The sequence below is a fragment of the Peromyscus leucopus genome, chromosome 3, assembly GCF_004664715.2.
Source record: "Peromyscus leucopus breed LL Stock chromosome 3, UCI_PerLeu_2.1, whole genome shotgun sequence".
Taxonomy (NCBI): Eukaryota; Metazoa; Chordata; class Mammalia; order Rodentia; family Cricetidae; genus Peromyscus; species Peromyscus leucopus.
The window spans coordinates 53,105,005-53,126,228 of NC_051065.1; the positions used below are offsets into that span (position 1 = coordinate 53,105,005).

Genomic DNA, 21,224 nt, shown 5'->3' on the forward strand with positions numbered 1-21,224 from the left:
AGGCTGGGATTTTAGGCAGTGTGTGAGAACGTTGGTGGCAGGAAGTGTCCTTGAGAGGGTTAGTGGAGTCCTGCTGGACTGGACACTACTGTTGTAGTGGTCTCCCTCAGACCATTCGGTTTTGTTTGCTTTGTGTTGGTGTTTGTGTGGAAATTTTAACATGTGTAAGTGTGTATTTAGGTAGGCGTAGTGAAATCGTGGCCTTGAAGAACAGCCTCTAAGGGCATGTGCCCTCAAGACATAGACAGTTCATGTTTGGACAGCCCTGATCTGTGCTTGGCTCTTGGGTTGATTTGGAGCCTGATGGGGATGCCCCAAATCTCAGATGGCAGGTTCCCCGAGGGCACATTCTGCTGTTGTTCATCTCACATGTTCCCGGCACAGCCTTGTATGGCACAGTGTGTATTGGTATTCCATTTGTGTATTTATATATTTCTTGTTGTGCGTATGCGTGCTTGGTGTGTGTGTAAATGTATGCTTGCACATAGAGGTCAAAGGCAGCTTTTGGGAACTGGTTCTTCCACACTTACGTGGGCTCCAGGGATCTGAGTCAGTTCAGTAGGCTAATGCAGTAAGTATCTTTACTTACTTTTATCAGAAAGATGAGCCGTGTTTCTGGTGTCCGATCGTGTTTCTTGGACGAATGAATGTTTCTAGAGTGGTTTGCATGTGTCCTTTGAGTGCAGGTGTTGAGCATTAGTTTTTAATGCCGTTGGAAAGTTGGGAGAGTGATGGTATCATTGTTGGCCTCAGAGGATGAGGCCAGGACACTAACCCCGCCCTTTGTCTGTCACAGAGTGGACTGCTCTGGTAGGAGAGTCGCCAGCTTAGACGTAGATGGGGTCATCAAAGTGTGGTCCTTCAACCCCATCATGCAGACCAAAGCATCCTCCATTTCTAAGTCACCGCTGCTCTCTCTGGAGTGGGCCACTAAGCGAGACAGGCTGGTAAGTGACACTTTGCATACCGAGCTTGCTCTGCGTTCTGTGTTCCGAGGTTCTGTCACGGAGGCTCTTGACGGGTCAAGCTTGAGGTAAGCTGAGTCTCCTCCCTGGCCGCCACCAGTTGGGGCGCCAGGACCACAGATCTAGGAATACCTCAGCAGGCTCCTGGAGTGACCGTGAAGTTATTCTGGAGACTGTGGAAGACTTGATCCTGTCTGCTGGTCTGTCTCAGGGGATCTCTGACCCTCCCCGCTCCCAACACCCGTGTTTTTGATACGGTATTAGTATGCCCTCTTGTCTTGCTGAGACCTACGTCCCGGCACAAAGAGCTGCGATTTATGTCGGTGAGAGGACTGTGGTTCCCACCACAGGCCCAGTGGCTCAGGGAGTGGCCCAGGGCTCATTTTCCCAGTGGACTTTCTATTTGAGAGAGGGCTTGCAGCTGAGGAGTTCAAATTGATTGCTTGCAGCCCAAGAGACAGACACTGATTTTTCCAGATGTCTGGGAAACATAGGAAGGAGTTGTCCTCATAGTACGCTCATCTCAGTGCGTTCCCTGAACTGGTGTCCACTTCCCAAGTGGGTGCAGAGGCCATGGCCTAGCCAATGTTCCTGGGGTACCCCAGACCTGGGCTGCTCTGGCATAGATCTCTGTTATTCTCTTCTGTACTTCTCCTCAAATGAGTCCTAAGGTCCCAGAGGCAGGGAGCGTATATACTTATATACTCTCTGTATTCTGAGGCCTTGACGGAGCCAGAGCTGTAAAGGCAAATAGAACAGCCACTGCAGCCCAAGACCGGCCAGGGCCAGGGCCAGGCCTGCGGAAGGGGAGAGAGCGTAGGAGTGAGAAGGGAGGGTTGGGACAGCTGAGACTTAAAACTGAAAGGAGGGAGGAAAGGCTCTCAGGTAACCAGCCCGAGTATTTCTGGATGATTCTCCTCTCCCAGACACCACAGGAGACTGCTTTCTGTTGCCATAACAACATACTTGAGGCTGGGTATTTGATGAAGAAAAGAAGTCTGTCTAGCCCACAGTTCTGTAGGTTCAAGAACATGGTTCCAGCTTCTGCTCAATCCTGGTGAAGGCTCCCTTCACCACAACAGTGGCTCCTGTCAAAGGGAAAGATCCCAGGGCGAGCCAGGAAGGGAGTCGGGGCAAAGCTCGCTTTTCAGCAACCCTCAAGAGAGAGAGCATACTCACTTGGAGCCCACCATTAATCTCACCTGACAGCAGTGTCCCGTCCCCCCCCCCCCCCCCCCCCCCCCCCCCCCCCCCCCCCCCCCCCCCCCCCCGGCCTAATCACCGTCAGCTTAGTCCCTCCTCTCCAGTGCCCTGCCCCTTTCTCAAATAAATACTGGGGACCAGGCTGCCAGTACACTCAGACCGGAGTTAGATTGAAGCAGATGACCTGTGGTTTTGTGTCTGTTCAAGTTGGCTTTGATGTCTTCATGACATTCTTTAAAAAAAAAAAAAATTAACCAGGTGGACGGTGGCGGTGCACACCTTTAATCCCAGCACTCAGCAGGCAGAGGTAGGTGGATCTCTGTGAGTTTGAAGCCAGCCTGGTCTACAGAGCAGGTTCTAGGACAGCCAGGACTACACAGAGACACCCTGTCTCAAAAAAACAAAACAAAATCTTTATATTTTGTCTGCATGTATGTCTGTGCGCCACATCTGTGTTTGGTGCCTGAGGAGGCAGCAGAGGGCATCAGAGCCTGGGACTGCAGTTCAGATGGTTGCAAAAAGCTGTCTGGGTGCTGGCAATAGACCCGGCTCCTCTGGAAGAGCAGTTCTCTTAACCAGTGAGCCATCTCTCCAGCCCCTCCCTCTTCACGGCATCTTAAGTGAGGTCCAATGTAGCCAGAGTTTCCGGGCTGCCTGGATAAGTGGGTAAGGAGCTCGCCCATGCAGCCTGTCCAGAGCCACACCTTCCAGGAACAGTCTTGGCCTCTCTCACCGTGGTGGTCCTCCCTGCCCCCTGTGCTGTCCTCCTCAGCCTCCTGCCTCTTCTCCTTCCAGCTCCTGCTGGGCAGTGGTGTGGGGACTGTGCGTCTTTATGATACAGAAGCCAAGAAGAACCTCTGTGAAATCAACATCAATGATGACATGCCCAGGTGAGCAGGAGCCGCCCCGTGTTCTCTACGGCCTTAGGTTGCTGCTGTTGCTCTGGGAGCCCCACCTCCTGGAGTGGGATTCACCTCAGGGCCTGTGGTAGTGACCGCCGGCCCCGGCCTGTGTGTGTTGCAGAATCCTGTCTCTTGCCTGCAGCCCAAATGGGGCTTCTTTCGTCTGTTCAGCTGCAGCTCCGAGCCTCACCTCCCAGGCGGACGCCTCGGCCCTGGATATTGGCAGCAAAGGCATGAACCAGGTTCCTGGCAAGCTGCTGCTGTGGGACACAAAAACCATGAAGCAGCAGGTACAGGACCGCCTGCGGGTCTCCTGGGGCTGGGCATGCTGCCCTGTGGAGGGCACCCTGTGTGGAGGCCGCTGCCCACACTCCCCGAGTTTCTGGGGACTATTATCTTCCTAGTGCTTTCACCTGAGGATTTTGATTTTCGGGAACTTTCCCAGGTTTTAAATGCTGAAAAGTATCATGCCCCAGCTTATGATTATGGCAGATTATGAGCAATAGTGCTGTGCCGTAGACTTAGGTTACCCAGAATCACCAGCAGGCTAGATAGCCTACGTTTTAGGAGATGGCTCTAGTCTTTCTCCCACCCACTAGAGACCTAAAGCTGCATGGGGCTCACGGGGGCAGCCAGAAGTACCAAGGACAGAGGTGACAGCTGGCAGGGAGACTAGCCATGGCCCCCCTCCCTGGAGCTGAGGACCTGTTTCCTCCAGAATAGTAGTGCTGGCGGTTGTTACCGTAGCCCTGGAGAGAAGTGATGTTATGTTACTTCACCTGCTTGGGGCGTGGTGCTCCTTGGGGCACGGTGCTCCCTGGGGCGTGGTGCTCCTTGGGACGTGGTGCTCCTTGGGGCGTGGTGCTCCTTGAAGTGACTCATTTCAATGCCTAGAAGTCTGGAGTGCTTACAATGCCCACCTTGCCCTGGTGTCCCCAGCACTCGAGGGTCCCTGTCTAAGAGGGACCGATTTCTAGCTGCGTGGCTGCACCTTTGTGCTTCTGCTTGTGGAAACAGGCCGTGGGCCCACTGGGAACATCTCACAGGCCTCTCAGCCTATAGACCACCCTGGATTCTTGACATCCACTCCCTGGCAAATGTGCCCCACTTAGATGTTGGGTGTTCCCCCCAGAGCCTCCTCCCCCAATCACAGTGTCACCTTACTTCCCAGCTGACCATTTTCCCGTGTCTCTAGGGACCTATTCTAAACCTGTCCCCAGTACCCCCTGGTGGGGCAGCTGCAGGGCTCCTCTGGGGACTCCACCACTGTCCTCCATACCAGCTTAGTCCCGAGTCTTCTCTACTGGCATTCTGTGGTCCTCCTCCAAAGTTCTTAGTAGGATTCATAAGCCTTAAGTTTACTTAGGGACTTCAGTTTTTCCTTAAATATTGAATACTTAGACAAGAATGTAGGAAAATGAGAAAGCAGGGCGGGGGGCTCCCCACTTAGAGGTAGCACATCACCAGTACTTCCTTTAGCTAAGGAACATTTAAAGTGTGTGTGTGCGCGTGCGTGTGTGTGCGTGTGTGTGTGCGCGTGTGTGTGTGCGTGTGTGCGTGCGTGCGTGTACCAAAAAACAACCTGTGGGAGTCAGTTCTCTTCCACCTTGTGGGTCCCAGTGATTGAACTCAGGTCCTCAGGATTGGTGGCAAGCGCCTTTTCCCACTGAGCCCTCTTGTTGGCCCCAACAGTCCTTATACTCACGGGCCCTTCCGGTCTCTGCTGCCTTCCCCTTTCACAGATATCCTGTCTTGAGTTTGGAGTGGCTGTCTCCTAGGAGTTTAACAGGTGCCCTGGCACATGGGTGGACACCCACACACACCATAGTTTCTGTCCCACGGGCTTTCAAGCTCTATGTGTGTGGAATCGCAGGGTACATATTTTTCTAGAATTCTGTATCAGGTTGGAAATGGGTCCGCCCCCTAACTCTCTGGCTCTGTCTTCTCTTCTGGCAGCCTGTGCCGAAACAAAGAGGCCGACTCTCAGTGTGGTTCGCCCTCCTCAGTGGCTGTTTTAAGATCTGATCTGGGTATCTCAGCGTGAATTTTCTAAGCTAAAAAGTGCTTTTGTTTTAAAAAAGCTCTAACTGGGTGTGGTGGTGCATGTCTGTACACTTAGCACTTAGGAGGTGGAGGCAGGAGGATCAGGAACTCTAGGTTAGTCTCCAATATACTAGACCCTGCCTCACAAAATATTAACAATAATAAAATAAAATTTCCAACCTCAATAAATAAATAAAATTGCAGCTTTGGATTTGTTCCGTTTCCTACACGAGATGATTTGTGTCTTTGACCAGTTCTGGAAAATTCTTAGTCTCACTCTTTCCAGTGTTAACATTTCTCTGGCTCTCTCTTGTCTTCTCCTTTGCTTCCTTCTTCGTGACATCACTTCCTCAGCTTTAACAGAGCAGGTTCTGCCCACTGTCCCCGATCCTCAAGTTAGCCTGTGGGGACATTCAAGTCCTGCTTCTCATTTCCAAGAATGCAGCGCCATCCTTACACACTGGCTTGGTCATGCTACCGTCTCCTCTTCCCGCACTCTCTGGCCTTCAGTTAAACCTACTGAAAGTTCTGCAGTGTTCCGGTAATCCTACCCAGTTGCGGCTCCCTGGATGCCTGCTTCTCCCCATTATCTTCCCATGTCCTGTGAATTCCACCTCAGGTTCCCGTCTCTGGCCCTTTCTCCTTGCGGATGCTCTGAGGCTTGTTGGGGGGAGGCGTATTTCTCTGAAGAAGATTTGCCTTCACTTCTGCCAGGTGGCCGGGGGCTCCACCAACAGCTGAAAACTTTGAAGTCCATCCTCAGACTACACAGGGGTTGTGAGTTTGGTTGGAAACCCACACCAGCCTGTGGTTGTGCTTGGCAGAGAGGGGCGTTTTCTTAGCACTTTCTGTGACGTGCACAGAGGATGTTGCTCTTTGAAGTCTTAGCAGCGTGTGGGAATTTTTTAACACTGGGCTTGGTCAGACCGTTCACTTTGGGCTCCAGGCTTCTGAGTGTTCCTTGCCTATTGGATTCACTAGTCCACAGGGCTCTTGTGCTCCCCCTGTCTTTGGTTTTGGAGGACCCCTTTGTTTACAGCTCAACACTGTGCCCGTGTGTGGATGACATCATCTAACATTGGTCTTGCAGTTTCATTCCTAGGAGGGTTCTGTATGTTTGGAAATGGTATTCCTCATTATTATCAGATTAGTAGACCCTATTTACATCTTCTGAGGTGACTTTGTTAGGTCCTGTGGAGATGCCGGCCTCTGTAGGAAGGGCCTGGAGCAGCTTCAGGATGTGTGTGTCCTCTGTCACTCAGGACTGCCTGTAGTTGTACTGTTAGTTCCTCACGGCACCAGGAATGTTCAGGAAGACTTAGCTTGGAGTCCACTTGAGGAAGGGAGGCATGGGCAGCTGAGATGTGGGTCACTCGTAACTGCCCTGGCCTGGATTATTGCCTCAGCACAGAAACTAGAGAGTCTATAGGCCAATGACGTTACCTCTCAAGAGAGCACACCAGGCAGTCATGTGCTTTCACGAGGCGCAGATCACTTTCTTCAGAGCAGGCCTGCGCTGGCCTGGCCTGCTCATGGTGCTCTTGCTTGTGTCCATAGCTTCAGTTCTCACTGGACCCAGAACCCATCGCCATCAACTGCACAGCTTTCAACCACAATGGGAACCTGCTGGTCACAGGGGCGGCTGATGGTGTCATCCGGCTCTTTGGTACGTAAGCTGTGCCGGGGCAACCCTGGTCCCCTCCTTAAATGGCCCGGCTGCGGCCGAGGCCAGTGCAGAAGCCCAGTTTCAAATGCATTGTATTGCTTGACTTTGCTCAGTGCTTTCAAAACTTCCAGCACATACAGTCAACGTGTATGTGCTTACTGTCTGTGGACATGGAGGGGACAGAGCTCAGTAGTCCTCTGACCGTGAGCTGACTGACCCGAGTCCTTGTCACCTGTGTGGAATGCAAGAGGTCGCAGGAGAAGAGTGCCATCCTGTTCACTTGCTTGTCCTCTGTCCCCAGGGAGACCGGCCTAGGTTCTAAAATGGGATAAGGTGACTCCTATGTAACAGATCCCCAGGGTGTCTTGGGGGCAGTTATGGAGGTCTGGTAGGAAAGATCCCTGTGTCTTACAGGACATATTCCCCCCAGGAAGCTCTAGCTGTCCCCAGGGACCCCCAGTCCTCCCTTTGGCCCAGTCAGGAGGCTGCTCGGAGGCAGGTGGCCTTAGCAGGGTCAGCACTTTCTGGTCCAGGAGACCCCGGGCCTCTAGAGCGGCTGTCCTGGAGGGTGAGGGCCCTGCTGTACACGCCCTTCCCAGGTGTGGTCGGCGGCTCAGGCGTGTCTTGCTCTCTCAGACATGCAGCAGAACGAGTGTGCCATGAGCTGGAAGGCCCACTCCGGGGAGGTCTACTCGGTGGAGTTCAGCTGTGACGAGAACGCCGTGTACAGCATCGGCGAGGACGGCAAGGTGGGTACCAGCAGCACTCGGCGGTGGCCGACCATCCGTGAGCTCTGTCGTCTGGGGCTTCTTTCTGCCTCCTTTGCATCTTCTGCAAAATAGGGATACACAGAAGTCTATCTCTGAGCGTCTTTGCGGGGTTCAGTGAGTTCAGCGGGACTTGGCTGTTCTTGTAGATGGGAGTCCCATCTGTTTTCCCAGTTGTGGCAAAACTGACTCATCTCACCATAGATGGAACCACATTTAGGGGAAGATACTCTTTGGAGAGTTGTGGTCATGGTCACAAGACAGTGCGTGGAGTTTGCTGGGGCCGGGGCTGGAGCCGGCATACTGGTGGGAAACAGGCCTGAGCAAAGCCCAAAGAAGTAAAAAGGAAAGCCCAGCCTCCTAGACAGTACGAGACAATGCCCTCCCTTTGTGGAGTTCCTCTGCAGAAAGGATATTGTGTAGTAGAAAAGACAGTAGCCTTGGGCAGAGGGTGAGGGTAGGCAGAGGTGGAGGAAGACTTAGCTGTCTCATGCACTCTCCTGAACCCCGTGGGATTTTACACTGTTCGCGCTCCCCACTGAAAACAGTGACTACAAAACAAATATTTATTTATTAGATCATATCTTCCTCGACAGCCCAGGGCTGGCCTCAGCCTCCTAAGTGCTGGTATAACAGAAGTGACCCACCACACCTAACCGTACTGATACATATTTACTTAAGTTATCTTGAGACCACATCTCAGTGTACTGTCCAGCATGACTTTAACTTCCTGGGCTCCAAGATGCTCCTGCCTCAGTCTCCCATAGGGACAGGATTACAGCTGTGTACCACAGTGTCGTGTTTCGATTCTTCCTTTGAAAACTCTGTGTAGGGCTTTTAAGTTAAAGCTGGACACCGTGTTGTGTGGGTCAGACTCCCAGGGGAGCCAAGTAGCCGGTCCACAGTGTAGACTGTTAATTATCCACATCACAAGGGAGACCGAGAACACAACCACCCAGCATGTGATTGTACTGCTGAGAAACTGAAAATGGGTTTGGAATCTGTCCATCTGCCCTCTGTACTTCGTTCCAAGGTCCGGAGAATCTAGGCATCCCCACCCCCACCCCACCCAAGAGACCAGGAGGCCCTGCAAAGCTGCTGACTGTCCCATGTCCTCTCTTGAACTCAGGCTGGAGGAAAGAGGAGGGTTGAGCTTTGATGTGAAGTTGTTCATTGTTTTCTAGAAATATCCCCCCCACCCCCTGAAAAACCCTGCACTGGTGAGGGGTGGACTGTGGTCCCCACAGCCTTGGGTTGCTTCCTGCCATGAAAGGCTTTTTCAGGGCTCTGGGACTGGCAAGGGAGGCAGTTCCTGCAGCCACTCACTGCCTGGGGTCAGCCCTGGCTCTGCCTCCCACGCCTAAGTGGTGGCCACTGTAGGGGACTCTGAGGGAGCTGGGGTAGTGGCCTCTGTAGTGGCGAGTGTCTGAGGGAGTCCCTGTGGTGCCTTGTGTCTGCAGTTCATCCAGTGGAACATCCACAAGAGTGGCCTCAAGGTGTCTGAGCACAGCCTCCCCTCAGATGCCACTGGTCCCTTCGTCCTGTCTGGCTACAGTGGCTACAAGCAGGTCCAAGTTCCCAGGGGCCGACTCTTCGCTTTCGACTCAGAGGGCAACTACATGCTGACATGCTCTGCCACGGGAGGCATCATCTACAAGGTAACTGGGTGGCAGAGTCCTGCTGGGCAGGGGTTTCTCCTTGGGGGTCGGCTCGGCTGAGCTGAGCTGTGTGTGGCCCCATGTCCTGTGACCTGCACGGCTGAGTGTGAACCCATGTCCTGTGTTCTGTATAGCTGAGTGTGAACCCATGTCCTGTGTCCTGCGTGGCTGAGTGTGTCCTGTGTCTGATAAGATTCTGCCCTTTTCTTGTCTTATTCCTTGGGAATAATACATACTAACGAAGACATTGAACAGGGCAGAGGGCTTGGGAGTGTGGGCAGGGAAATGCACCGCGTGGGTCTGTGCTAGGTGGAGTCCTTTCATCACTGATGTAGAACAGGTTGTTTTATGGGAAGCCCGTGGGTCAGTACACCAAAGTCCACATGTGAGACAGAAATTGGAGGGTGTGCTCTCTGAAGCTAGGATACAAGTTGTCTACATGGTTTTGATTTTTATTTTTAAAGATGTATTTTATCTTTGTGTTTGTGTGCTGTATGTATTGATGCACACGTGTGTGGCACCAAGAAGAAAGTGTCAGCTCCTGTGGAATTAGAGTTACAGGTGGTTGTGAACAACCCTACACCGTTCTAGGAGTTGGACTCGAGTCCTCAGCAGGAGCAGCCAGTGCTCTTAACCACTGAGCCGCCAGCCCGTTTTGTTGTTGTCTTTTTAAAAACATGATTGCATTTATTTATTATTTATTTTTGTATGTAGGTCCATGTGTGACACTGTGTGTGTGTGTGTGTCGGTCAGAGGGCAGCCTGTAGGAGTCAGTTCTCGCTTTCCACCATATGTTCCTGGGGATCAAACTCAGGTCCCCAGTCTCGGCAGGAAGTGTCTTTACCCACTGCGCCTTCTTGCTGGCACGTCCTCATTGTTTTGTTGTTGTTTGTTTGTTTGTTTTGGTTTTTCGAGACAGGGTTTTTCTGTGTAGCTTTGCGCCTTTCCTGGAACTCACTTTGTAGACCAGGCTGGCCTTGAACTCACAGTGATCCGCCTGCCTCTGCCTCCCGAGTGCTGGGATTAAAGGCGTGACCACGGCCTGTGGAATCCTCACTGTTTTTGAACCTGTTTATACATTAAAAAAACAAAAAGCCTCTCAGGTCATCGCCGCTCGGGTTGATGTGGGTGGGGTTCTGTGTAATCGACGCGCTGTAAGCGACGTCCTTTTTCCTGGTATCATCCAGTGGATGAATGGTGAGGACTGAGCCCAGGAGGATGTTTCTGGTGCTGCGAGTTCATCTCCACCATCAGCCTCACTTGTGAGCGCTTGCTTCTCTGCCCGTGGTGTTTAGTCTTAGGTGAGACTTAGGGGTCCTCTAAGGTGTCCTCTCAGTGTCTCTCGATGCCTTTGTTCACCAGTTAACAGGTTGGGTTCTGAGCAGCGGTTGTGTGCTAGGCCTGGCACCTCTGTGCTGTGCAGTGGACCAAGGAGATAGAAAACGTGATCTGTGCCCTCCTGGGGCTCATACACAAGTTAGAGAGCACTGAGAACAGGTGACAGACAGCTAAGTCCTGAACAGTTCCCAGGGGAGGCCCTGGGTGGGGATCAAGTCCTCAGGAAGACCTAGAGGAAGGCTTCAGTCTGGTTGGAGACAAGGAAGAAGGCAGGCCGTGGGCCCCAGAATGGGCAGGCTCTGCATGTGGGTCGAGCGGGAGGAGCTTGACACTGACCTGATGCGTGCCCAGTGACATGTGGGTCTGCCATCGGCAAGCTCCTCTTTCCGCAGAGGGCATGACTGTGCTCGCCCTCCCTCAACAGCTAGCTACATGATCTCTCAGGTGAGTCTCCTTCGAGACGCTCTAAAATACTGCAGGTGACAAGCCTGGTTTCCCCTGTAAGGATTTATTTCGGCTGACTTCCGGGTGAGTTCTTCCTCACTGTCTCTGTGGAGGAATGGTTGTGTATGCATCTTGTTGTAAATCGGGCGGCCTTTTGCCCCTTCACTTTATGTGATGTGCAGTCAGACTCGCTCTATAAAAATCAGATGATGGATGGCAGGCTTTGCTGTGTAATTTTTGAGCCACCGTGAATGGTTCCAGTTACTTAGGGAGTCCACTAAACTTCAGATTCCATTTTTACGATCCATAAATAAATTAATGGCTTTTATAGTGATCTCTTCATGACGGCCGGACATTTCTGCCACCTGCTCACAGGTGTCATATAGAGTGGTGCTGCTAGCAGCCATCTTGTTTCCGTTTCCCAGAGCTCTTAGCATCTGGCCCTTCACACATGTGCGCATTCTTAGATGAGGGTGCGGTGCTGGAGGGCCGCCTCGTTCACACATTAATGGAGGCCTTCCTGTGCCAGGCCCCATTCGGGGTGTTGCAGCTGATCCTGGAGGCCCTGCCCTCCCAAAGCTTGCATGCCCACGGTGAGAAGGGTGTCTCAGATGAATAAATAGGTGCACAATGCAGACTCGGCCAGTGACTCACGGCTGATGCTGTAGCAGGCGATGCTGTGGGAACAGACAGGAGAGGCGCAGGAGCGATTGCCCCTGCCTAGGTCAAGGCAGCGGAGGAAATACCGTCTTTCGAAGAGCATCTTAGGGACTTGATGTTCACATGAGGTGGGCTGACCACAGTCAGGAAAGTGCAAATCTAAACAGGCTTTCCAGAAAGGTGCGGGTGTGGGCCAGGCCACATTCTCAGATTGGGGTAGGTGGCCACTCCAGGTTCAAGGTAGTTTTTGGACACTAAAAGTAAGTAGATGTGGAGCTGGGTGCTGGTGGCACACGCCTTTAATCCCAGCACTCGGGAGGCAGAGACAGGTGGATTTCTGTGAGTTCGAGGCCAGCCTGGTCTGCCGAGTGAGTTCCAGGACAGGCTCCAAAGCTACACAGAGAAACCCTGTCTCAAAAAACCAGGAAAAAAAAAATGAATGGAAGTGTATGTGTGTATTCATCTGCTAATGTTTCCCTTCACTCCCGTCCTTTTGCAGCTGGGCAGTGATGAGAAAGTTCTAGAAAGCTGCTTGAGTCTGGGTGGCCACCGGGCCCCTGTGGTCACAGTGGACTGGAGTACTGCCATGGACTGTGGGACGTGCCTCACAGCCTCCATGGATGGCAAGATCAAGCTGACCACCCTCCTAGCCCACAAGCTCTGATGCCCTGCCTGGAGCGACACACTGGAGACAGGATTGTCCCCGGTGGGAGAGAGTGAGACAGAACGTGACGGTGCTTCTGGCTCCGCATTGTCAGCGCTGTGGATCTTCAGGGAAAGACTGCCGAGGGGCCCGGCCATCCGGCTGCAGCTGCTGGCGGAGGAGTCTACGGAGCAGGCTGTGCGTGCTTCCTAGAGACTTGAACCGTGGCTAGAGCGGGGCACGCTCCAGAGCACAGGATGAACGATGAGGAGGGAGCCATAGTGGTGCCCGCCATGCTCGTGGTCCAAGAGGAACTGACAGTATTTTGTACATAACTGCTTCTTTTCTTTCTTTCTTTCTTTTTTTAAAGGAAAAAAAATGAGAGAGAGAGAGAGATAATGCTCTTGCAGTCACTTGGTGTCTCTTTCTAGAATGTCTGAGTCACCTGGGCCTGGTGATAGCCATGGCTTCCTGCCTTGGTTCTTGTACCTCAGCTCTCACCCGCCTCTGCTGCCATGTTGCTGACGGAACCACATTAGGTTCCCTGTGGCTTTGTCAGAGTTGAGATGTGGACTACAATACCATCTTCTGGGCTCAGGCCGAGATCAGTGTGTCTTCTGCTGAACTGGAAAGCTGTTGCCTTTGGTTAAGAGGGTTCTTTAGACAAGAGCGGGGCCTGAGGTCTGGGCCTCCAGCTCCCTCTCCCTCAGGGTCTTCTGGTCCCACGCTCTCATGTGGTGGCTCTCTCATTCGTCCAGCTTGAGGTCCCTGAGCTTGGATAATACCAGCCACCTGCACTCGGCTTCACCGAGCCTGGACCAGCTCTATCTGTACCCCTGCGCTCTGTCCCCTCATTTGGGAGGACCGTGAAGAGGCAGGTTCCTGCAGAGTGTGGAGGAACAAAAGTCCCCTCTGTAGTCAGTCCTACATCCTACTGCTGAGGCCAGCCTCTCGAAGGAGCCACTGGAGGGTCAGTGAGCCCGGGCCTGGGACTCCCACATGTGGCAGGGGTGACCTTGTTACCTACCTAGGGAATGCCAGTTCCATGAACAGTGACTGTTTGGAACAATCATTCGATAGCTTCTTTGGGCTCCAGGCTAGTTGTGGGGTAACTCCCAGGTGCCTCCATTGGGAAAAGCAGCAGGTATACTGTGGCCTTGGCTCCCTTCTCGGGCAGAAGGAAGAATAGAAAGCGATATATAGAAAGACCAGAGTAGTGGTTATCTATTTATTATTGGTGTGTGTGTGGGGGGGCGTATGCCACAGCAGAGGTCAGAAGACGACTTGGTAGACTCGATTCTCCATCCACCTTTATGTGGGTTTAGGGGGATCAAACTCAGGTGGCCAGGCTGCATGGCCAGGGGCTTTACCTGCTGAGCTAGCTCATAGTTATCTCTTCTTACCCATTTTCACACTGTCATGAATAGATTCTTTCCGGGCTATTTCTCCATTTGGGCTTGGACACAGCCTCATCTATTTCATCTGGATTCACGGTCCTGGGTTTCATTTGAGTCAAGAGCCCATGTTTAACTTTTCCTCCCAAAGTTTTTCTGTCTTAGGATATGTTCTTTCCTCTCGGCACCCCCCACAGCTTGCTGAAGCGATTTTAAGGCTCAGAGACAGAGAAACACCCCCAAATCTGTCCTTCCCTGCCCTACCCCTCCCAGGAAGAGCACTCATTCTCAAAGCATTTGGAACGGACCTTTTCCTTCAAAGCACCTTTTTTTGGAATCCTTAGGAGCCTTAGTAAGTAAGGCTCCCTCCTCTGCTGTCTTGGGTGGAGGCGGCGTGAAGCAACAACCACGGAGGCAGGCTACACCACAGACTCTGAGCCACTTTTCCAGGGCTTGAGAACCTGGCCCGCCAGGTGCAAATCCATATTTCCCATCCATGTGCTCAGGGACCTATCTCTGCTCAGCCCCAAGCCCAGCCCCCTTGGTGTTCAAATGTCCAGGAGCTCGGCACGAGGTCTGGAAGTACAGTAATAAATACATTGCAGGCTGACTAAATGAAGCTAACTCACGTTTGTTACTATATCCAATAACCACGTACAGTTTATCTTTCATTTTAAAAATAATAAAAAACTCATGTTGACTCCAGCACAGGCACATCTAGCTTGGTTCCTTGCTCTTCCCTGCAACAGGCTCTGTGTGCAGACACACAGGTTCCTGATCGTAAGCCTTATTTGCTAGGTGGCCACGGAGAAGTTTTAAGAAATGTGCAGGCTTGGGGCATTATGCTAAGGATCAACGGAGGCATGCCCTCCCACCCAGCAGGTTAGACTTGGTGGCCTCACGTCTGGTGAGGTTGAGGACTCTACAGTCAGTGAATGATACTTTCAAGACAGCCAGGTGCTGTCCTCCCAGAAAGGCTGGAGTCTAGCCCTGTTCAAGAACAGCTAAGCCGGCCTTAGGAGCTCTCCCGGGGGAATTGGAAGCCATTGGTTTATGCCATCTAAGAGACTTTAGATTTCCTGACCGGGGCTGTTGGTTTAGCATTGAAGATTAGCATTCTAGAAGGCCCTGGAGAAAACAAAGGCTCCACAGGGCCGCCGTGGGTGCCCCAATCCAGAAATTGTAGTTCTAGCACCGGACAGAAACTGCTGTGTGATGAGCCAATCTGCTATAAATCCAATATAGTTAATCTTGATTTCTCCGTTTGGGGGAGACAATCAGATCTGAGCTTCCGTTTACTTGAGCGTGCCAGGGAAGACCCTCCCCTGTGACAGCCTGCTCTGGTGTTTTCAGACGCTGTCCCCAGGGCTCCTCTCCTGGTCACCTCAGGCTGCCCTGAATCATGAATGAGTTTAGCTGGAAGCCCCCGGGAAACCTGGGCAGCTTGGTGGTGCCTCCCGCCCTTCTGCAGAGGGCACCCTGGGCCGCCAACCTGAATGTTAAACATTAGGAAACGGGAGTTTGATCTCTCTGAACTGTCAGGCACCTCGTCTCCTGTCTCCTGGCACGTGGTGAACTTGGTTTCCTCTTGGGGATCCGGGGGCAGGACGGTCAAAAACAGAAGCCCTTTCCTTCCCCTAGTCCCCAACTCCGGGCACTTTGACTTTCTAATAGCCAGCAGCGGCTCCTCAGCCTCCGCAGCGGACAGACCCCGGGGCCTGTGCATGTGGCTTGCGGTCTGCAGGGGGCACCCGGGGACCTCCGCGCCAGCCAGCGGCCGGGTCGGGAGCGCGCGGGGCCGGGAGCGCGCAGGGGCCGGAAGGGGCGGGCGGTGGGATGCGTGAGGGCTCGGTAGTTCTGAATCCCGTCCCGGAACCGGCCGAGAGCACTGCTGTGCCGCCATGCCCTGTTAGTCGCCTGTCCGGTCCTGTCCCCGGGTCCCCGCTCTGCGCCCTCTGCGGGTGGGAGGGAGTGGCGTGGCCAGCTCCCGGCTAGTGCACCAGGCCCCGCGTGCGTTTTCTGGGTGAGATTTTTGCAGGGACTCCCGGGCCCGGCCCCAATAGCACTGAGCTCCAGAAACCTTGCGGTCTGTGGGAGCTGGCTGCCGGCTCGGTGGTTGACGCCCGGCTTTCTGCGACTCTGTGCACGTTAACTGTAAATTGCGTCTGTTTCTCGTCTGTAAAATGGACGTGATGATACACGTACTGCCGCGTCTGATACATTTCTGTATATTGTCACCGGCTGGTGTTCCTCTTATCAACTCCTGTGGCTGGACAAATTAGGATGATGCCCTGCTAGTTTTTTTTTTTTTTTTTTTTTTAATGGAGTTGTAAACAGTTATTCTGGATGAACTAAAATTATCAAATGGTATATTTTGGCCGAGGGGATGGGGCACTGGCTAATGAAATCTGTGAATCAGAAGGACTCTGGGTTCTAGTAACCAAATCACTGCAGAAGTCTGTCGTCACAGATGATTGTTTGGGGTGCAAAGGAAAGGGAGACCAGAGTTTCCTTCCTTCCTCCCTCCTAGGGTGCAGAGGTGACAGGAAAGCATTTCTCGTCGCACCATCTGCCTGTGTGGGTAACAGAGCAATGGAGGGTCACAGAACTTGTTTGCAGGCTCCATAGTCCTGCCTGCTGCTGTTCCTCCACCTGACACAATACAGACGACCTGGCCGGCTGGGCTCTGCTCACCCCTAGCCTGGCCCACGCTGACCAGTAATTGTCGCTGGTAACTGACAGAGCTTTGACTTAGTAGAATATACTGACTCGCGCCCCCCCCCCCCCCCCCCGTAGGCATCAAGGATCGGCGACCATTGGGGACAGATAAGCCTGGTGTGACAAGAGAATGTGACTTTTGGTGCTGCACCAGAGAAGCAGGTCACTGAGTGTGGGAAACTATGGCCACGGAAACCCTAGAATCTGAGAACAAGAAAAGGGTCCTTCCCTCATGGATGACAGCCCCTGTGGATGAGAGGAGGGTGTTGCCAGCGAGGACACCCAAAAGGAAGAGGACGGCGGCTGTGCAAGTTGGGGCGGCAGCGAGGTGGGGAAACCCGGGGTCAGGGTGCTTCTCAGTGGGTGTCCTGGCCTGTCCTGTGGGCAGGGCCGTGAGGTGGTGGCATCCTTCCAGCAGTGTCTGAGGTCTCAGCCCACAGGGGAGCACCACCGAGTCTCTGGGCTGGTGCCGTCCTGCCGTCTGTACAAGCCATGCCCGAGGAGCCGGTTGTCCGAAGTGCTAGTCTAGTCCCTTCATTTGTGACAGAACTTCTAAGAAGGGGACATGAGTGGATCTGAACTCTGGTCGCCTGAGTGGGGTCTGCATTTCCTGTGGACAGTCAAGAAATCAGAAGTTGTGGGTGTGAGTTAGGTGGATGTGGGTGAGGGGGGGCGGGAGAGTTTTAGGTCGCCGTTAGTTATCACACGGGAGGGGAGAGCCCTGCCACTGTCTCAGAAGGGGCGCTAGGCTTCCAGCTGCCTCTTCCTGGCCACCCGCACCCTTTGTCCGAATGTATTCTCACCTTCAGGTACAGACTGGGCCTGATGGCTGCATTTGCTGGGTCCATTGTTTGTTTGATTTTGAGACAGGGTCTATGTAGCCTTGGCTAGCCTGGAACTCGCTCTGTAGACCGGGCTGGCCTTGAACTCACAGAGATCCACCTGCCTCTGCCTCCCAAGTGCTGGGATTAGTGTGTGCCACAAGTCCTGGCTGTCCACTGTGTGTTTCGAGGAGTGACCGTCATCCCATTCCCAGGTCCTTGTGAGGGAGTCCATGGAGGGTGGGTAGCCCTGTGCTCTGTCCCTGGGCCACCAGGAAGAGGAAATTCTCCAGGGAAGCATTATCTCCCCTCCTCCCCCCTGCCCATGGAGGACGCTTCTATTTCCTTCCTCCTGTGAGTGCCTCTGTCCTCAGCTGTGGCTTTGTGTCTTTTTTTCAGGGCTCCGGCCACCAAGACGGTGTACTGTATGAATGAAGCCGAGATGGTAGATGTGGCTCTGGAGATCCTGATTGAGGTACCGTCAACCCTGTGTCTTCTGGACTGGAGACTGTTCATGGGTTGAAGCGAGCATAGGTACTGCTAACAGGTGCTCTTAGGCTGCCTCGGGACCCCACCTCTTCCTCTTGCTGGCTCTTCTCAGCCGTGCTCCCCCTCAGCTACTTCCTGTGTGTGGTGTGGATCATGCTGTGCGGGCAGGGTGTGGGTAACCCCTGGCACACGGGGTGTTCACCTGTGCTCTTGGGGAGGGAGGGTACCAGTTGAGTGGGAGGGCTCCTTTCCAGCTCTCCTCTCAGCAGAAGGCTGTGGAAGTCTCCCCCTGGCTTCCCGAAGGAGAGAGAGCGGCACTGTGTGAAGTCGCAGGGTTCTTGTTTTCCACATGCTTTACAGCAGTGGTGCATCATGGTAACCCAGGGCTGCAGTGATCCGGGATACTGCCGTCCCCAAGAAACCGGAGCTGTGCGGCCAGCCAGCTAGCGGTAGTTCGGCCACAGCGGGTCTTGTGGCTGGGCTCCTGGTGTTCTTGCCTCTCCTGCATCTTTCCCCGGGGGGTCCTGAGCGTGAGGTGTGGGGAGCAGTGTGGGGAAGGAAGGTGGCGGGAGCGCGGCCTGGCCTGGTCCTGTGCTGCCACACCCCTGTCAGACAGACGTGCGTGCGTCAGGGAGACAGGCTGTTGTGTTGAGCCTGCCGGTTCTTACTCTGCAGGGCCGCAAACAGGAAAAGCCGACTCTGGTGGCCGCTGATAAGCTGCAGCTCTCCCCTCCCTGCTCGGCGTCTCTTCACCCCAGTTCCCCTGGGAGCAGCAGCGAGGAAGAGGGCAGTGGGAACAGCTCGCCCGCTCTAGGCCTCAGCCCTTCCCAGGGGCCAGAAGACTCTCCCTGCAGCAGGAGCCCCGAGGAGGAGAAGGAGGAGGAAGATGAGTTAAAGTATGTCAGGGAGATATTCTTCAGTTGACGCGGACTGTTCACTGGACTTGATGCCGAGAGCAGTGGGGTCTGCTGAGGACTGCGGACACTACCCACCCCTGGCACCCTCGAAAACCAGGCTTTGCTCCCAACTTCCAGTCCCGGGGGGCTTTCATTTTGGAGGGCCTTTCTGAATGGGGGGAGGTATTGCAGGGCTAGTGTCATCCTGCACTGCCCTCTAGCTCAGAGGGTCTGGCATCCCAGCCCTGTGTTTTATTCAAGTACCAGCAAAAATGGGCCTCATGGAAGCAAAGAAAAACGTAGCTGCTGAGAACACTGGGATTCCAGCTAGGCAGCCAGATCTCGCCCTGAGGAGGCCTGTGAACAGTCTCCATCATGACCCAGTCCAGCAGTCGGCTTCCACCCCTCTAACGGAAAAGGCTGGCAGCTGCCCACAGTCCCTGCCAGGCTAGCAGCAGGGGGCCTCTCCACCGGCACCTGTCTTCCACCTGGGGCCTCCACCATGGCCCCTGTGCAGCTCCAAGGGAGAGTGGGACAGAAAACACTGAGGACAAAAGATCATTTCTTTGTGTTCATTGTGGCTTTTCAAGAGCATAGAATGAAGAACTCGTTGCCATGTAGGTTTTGTGCAATACAGACATTGAGAAATACATAATGACGCCCCGATGCGTAATATAATGATGCCCCAATGCATAATAAGGACCGTGTTTCTGCCCTTTCCAGTTTTGGGCAAGGTGAGGGGATGCAGTGTGTGTTTGTGTGTGACTATGAAGTCCTGTTCACCGTCAAGGCTTTGGCACATCTTGATCTGCATTCCTGGGTCACAAGAATGGTTTGACAGTGTGGCGTCAGGTCCAAGAGCCCATTTGGGGGACCCCACAAAGCCAGCAAGGCTTCTCTTTGTGCCCTGTGTTTCTTAGCTGAGTCTTTGTGAGGTTATTCCTGGACCCCCAGGCCTGGAGTTCTGGTGTGGGGCTCATCACGATGAAGGAACAGAAGCTTGCTAACAGGACTTGATGGTAAAGCAGTTTCTTCTAACCATTCCAGTTGTTGCCATACACTTTCACAGAGTTCTTGTTTGACACTTTGGCAAATCAGCTTGGAACTCTGGCCTCTGACAGTCAGGCTCTCACCTGCCTGAAGCTATCGTGAGAATTGCTCAGAGGGGCTGATTGAAGCAAGGACCCCCGTGCTAATGAGCTACTTGGTTTTTAGAGTCCTCCAGAGTAAGGAAGGACACTGCGGGCTGCAGGTACCCCAGCCATCCAGGATGCCTCTGGGCTCCTTGACACCGCAGCCCTGCCACGCGGTGGGTGGGTCCCCCTGCCCGAGCTTGGGCTCAACATTAGCTGTGGAACAAGATGGTTGAGAGGACCCGCCCAGCCACAGGTTCTCTGGCACCTTGGAGTGAGCGCAGCTGGAACCCTTGTGATCCCATAAGCCTCTAGACTGGGCTAACAGTTCTCCCACTTGCCCTTGTCCTTCTTCTCCCTCGGAGGGAACATAACAGTGGCTATAAGCAAGAAGATGAGTAAGGCCTGGGCTAGGCACAGAGCTAGAAAGCCGGGCCCCAGGAAGGTGAGCCTGACCCACTTCCACACGTACGAGAGGAAGAGGCTTAGTCCACTGGCCAGCAGGACGGAGGACACCGTCAGGAAGCCCACCGCCAGCTGCCACTCTCCTGTATCACTGTTGCACTGGGCGAGGAGGAGGGGCAGAGGGGCAAACATTGTGAGGACCAGGGCCCCATACACACCAAGCCTGGCCAGGGCTAGGCCAACCCGGGGAACCCCCAGCGCCTCCAGCTCAGGGGAGTTGTAACACTGTAGGGAGCCAGTGTCCTCCTCCCACAGGCAGAAGTTGTAGAAGCCGACTCTCAGGTGAGGCAGGTCAGCGAGGTTACCAGCCTTCCAGAGGAGAGCGTAGGCCATCAGGGAGAGGACCGCAGCCACGAGGATCATGATGCCCACAAAGGGCAGGCAGTTGCTCCGCCATGGCCTGGGGATAGCCATTTCTTCTGCGCTTGCAGGGGGACCTGGAAAAGGTCACACCATGAGTATCTAGCCCTTCCCTCAGGCCTTCGTGTTTAGAAGCTCCTGTTCTCTCTGCCCTCCCCAGACAGGAAGTCCCACTCTCAGATCCTCAGCGGACCTCTGGTTTGAGGTCTTTCCCAGGCAGCTGTGGAAGCCTGAAGCCCCCATGCCAAAGGCTTTACAGCACCATAGATAGAAGCCATCTGAAGCTCTGTGAGGGGGTGTCTGGTCCTCATGGAGGTGGGTTTGGATGTGTGTGGGGTGAAGGGCAAGCCTCTCTGTTGGGTGGCAGAGATCCATCTGGATCTCTGTGAGTTCAAGACCACACTGAAAACAGAGCCAGGCTGTGGTGGCACACATCTTTAATCCCAGGACTTGAGATCTCATGCCTTTGCTTGGGAAGGACACACTCCTTTAATCCCAGGAAGTGATGGCAGGAAGTAGAAAGGTATATAAGGCGTGAGGATCAGAAACTAGAGGCTTTTGAGCAGTTCAACTGAGACCCTCAGGGGTGAGGACTCAGAGGCTTTCAGTCTGAGGATTCATGGAAACAGGAACTCACTCTCTTTGGCTGAGGATTTCTA

The 21,224-nt window shown here is 53.7% G+C and overlaps 3 protein-coding genes across 7 annotated transcripts in view; 2 read left to right on the forward strand and 1 right to left on the reverse strand.

Moving 5' to 3' along the window:
- Positions 1–14,388, forward strand: part of Wdr91 (WD repeat domain 91) — a 34,287-nt gene extending 19,899 nt beyond the window's left edge. Inside the window, exons 9-15 of one of the 2 annotated variants that reach the window (XM_028866114.2) lie at positions 797–947; positions 2,964–3,058; positions 3,192–3,360; positions 6,671–6,779; positions 7,416–7,528; positions 9,007–9,204; positions 12,146–14,388. In XM_028866114.2, the coding sequence (XP_028721947.1) occupies positions 797–947; positions 2,964–3,058; positions 3,192–3,360; positions 6,671–6,779; positions 7,416–7,528; positions 9,007–9,204; positions 12,146–12,310 (1,000 nt within the window). In that variant the 3' untranslated portion in view covers positions 12,311–14,388. Of the gene's footprint in view, positions 1–796; positions 948–2,963; positions 3,059–3,191; positions 3,361–6,670; positions 6,780–7,378; positions 7,529–9,006; positions 9,205–12,145 lie in introns of those variants that run through there. The other variant, XM_037203663.1, reaches the window with a different exon arrangement.
- A 1,109-nt stretch (positions 14,389–15,497) lies between these two features.
- Cyren (cell cycle regulator of NHEJ) lies at positions 15,498–19,285 on the forward strand. Its single transcript, XM_028866130.2, has 4 exons — positions 15,498–15,706; positions 16,480–16,729; positions 17,622–17,697; positions 18,387–19,285. The coding sequence occupies exons 2-4, from the start codon at positions 16,584–16,586 to the stop codon at positions 18,633–18,635; spliced, it is 471 nt and encodes a 156-aa protein (XP_028721963.1). The 5' UTR covers positions 15,498–15,706; positions 16,480–16,583; the 3' UTR covers positions 18,636–19,285.
- The window catches only part of Tmem140 (transmembrane protein 140), a 35,145-nt gene continuing 33,086 nt past the window's right edge, over positions 19,166–21,224 (reverse strand). For all 4 annotated transcript variants that reach the window (XM_028866129.2, XM_037203664.1, XM_037203665.1 and 1 more), the window contains one exon: positions 19,166–20,642. In XM_028866129.2, coding sequence (XP_028721962.1) covers positions 20,062–20,619 — 558 coding nt within the window. In that variant the 5' untranslated portion in view covers positions 20,620–20,642 and the 3' untranslated portion in view covers positions 19,166–20,061. The remainder of the gene's footprint in view (positions 20,643–21,224) is intronic.

Bases quoted from the DNA above. Each gene is read 5' to 3' on its own strand.
- Cyren (XM_028866130.2), top strand. From the start codon at position 16,584: ATGGCCACGGAAACCCTAGAATCTGAGAACAAGAAAAGGGTCCTTCCC. The intron at 16,730-17,621 runs GTGGGGAAACCC...TCTTTTTTTCAG, and splicing joins CAAGTTGGGGCGGCAGCGAG to GGCTCCGGCCACCAAGACGG. The intron at 17,698-18,386 runs GTACCGTCAACC...CTTACTCTGCAG, and splicing joins CTCTGGAGATCCTGATTGAG to GGCCGCAAACAGGAAAAGCC.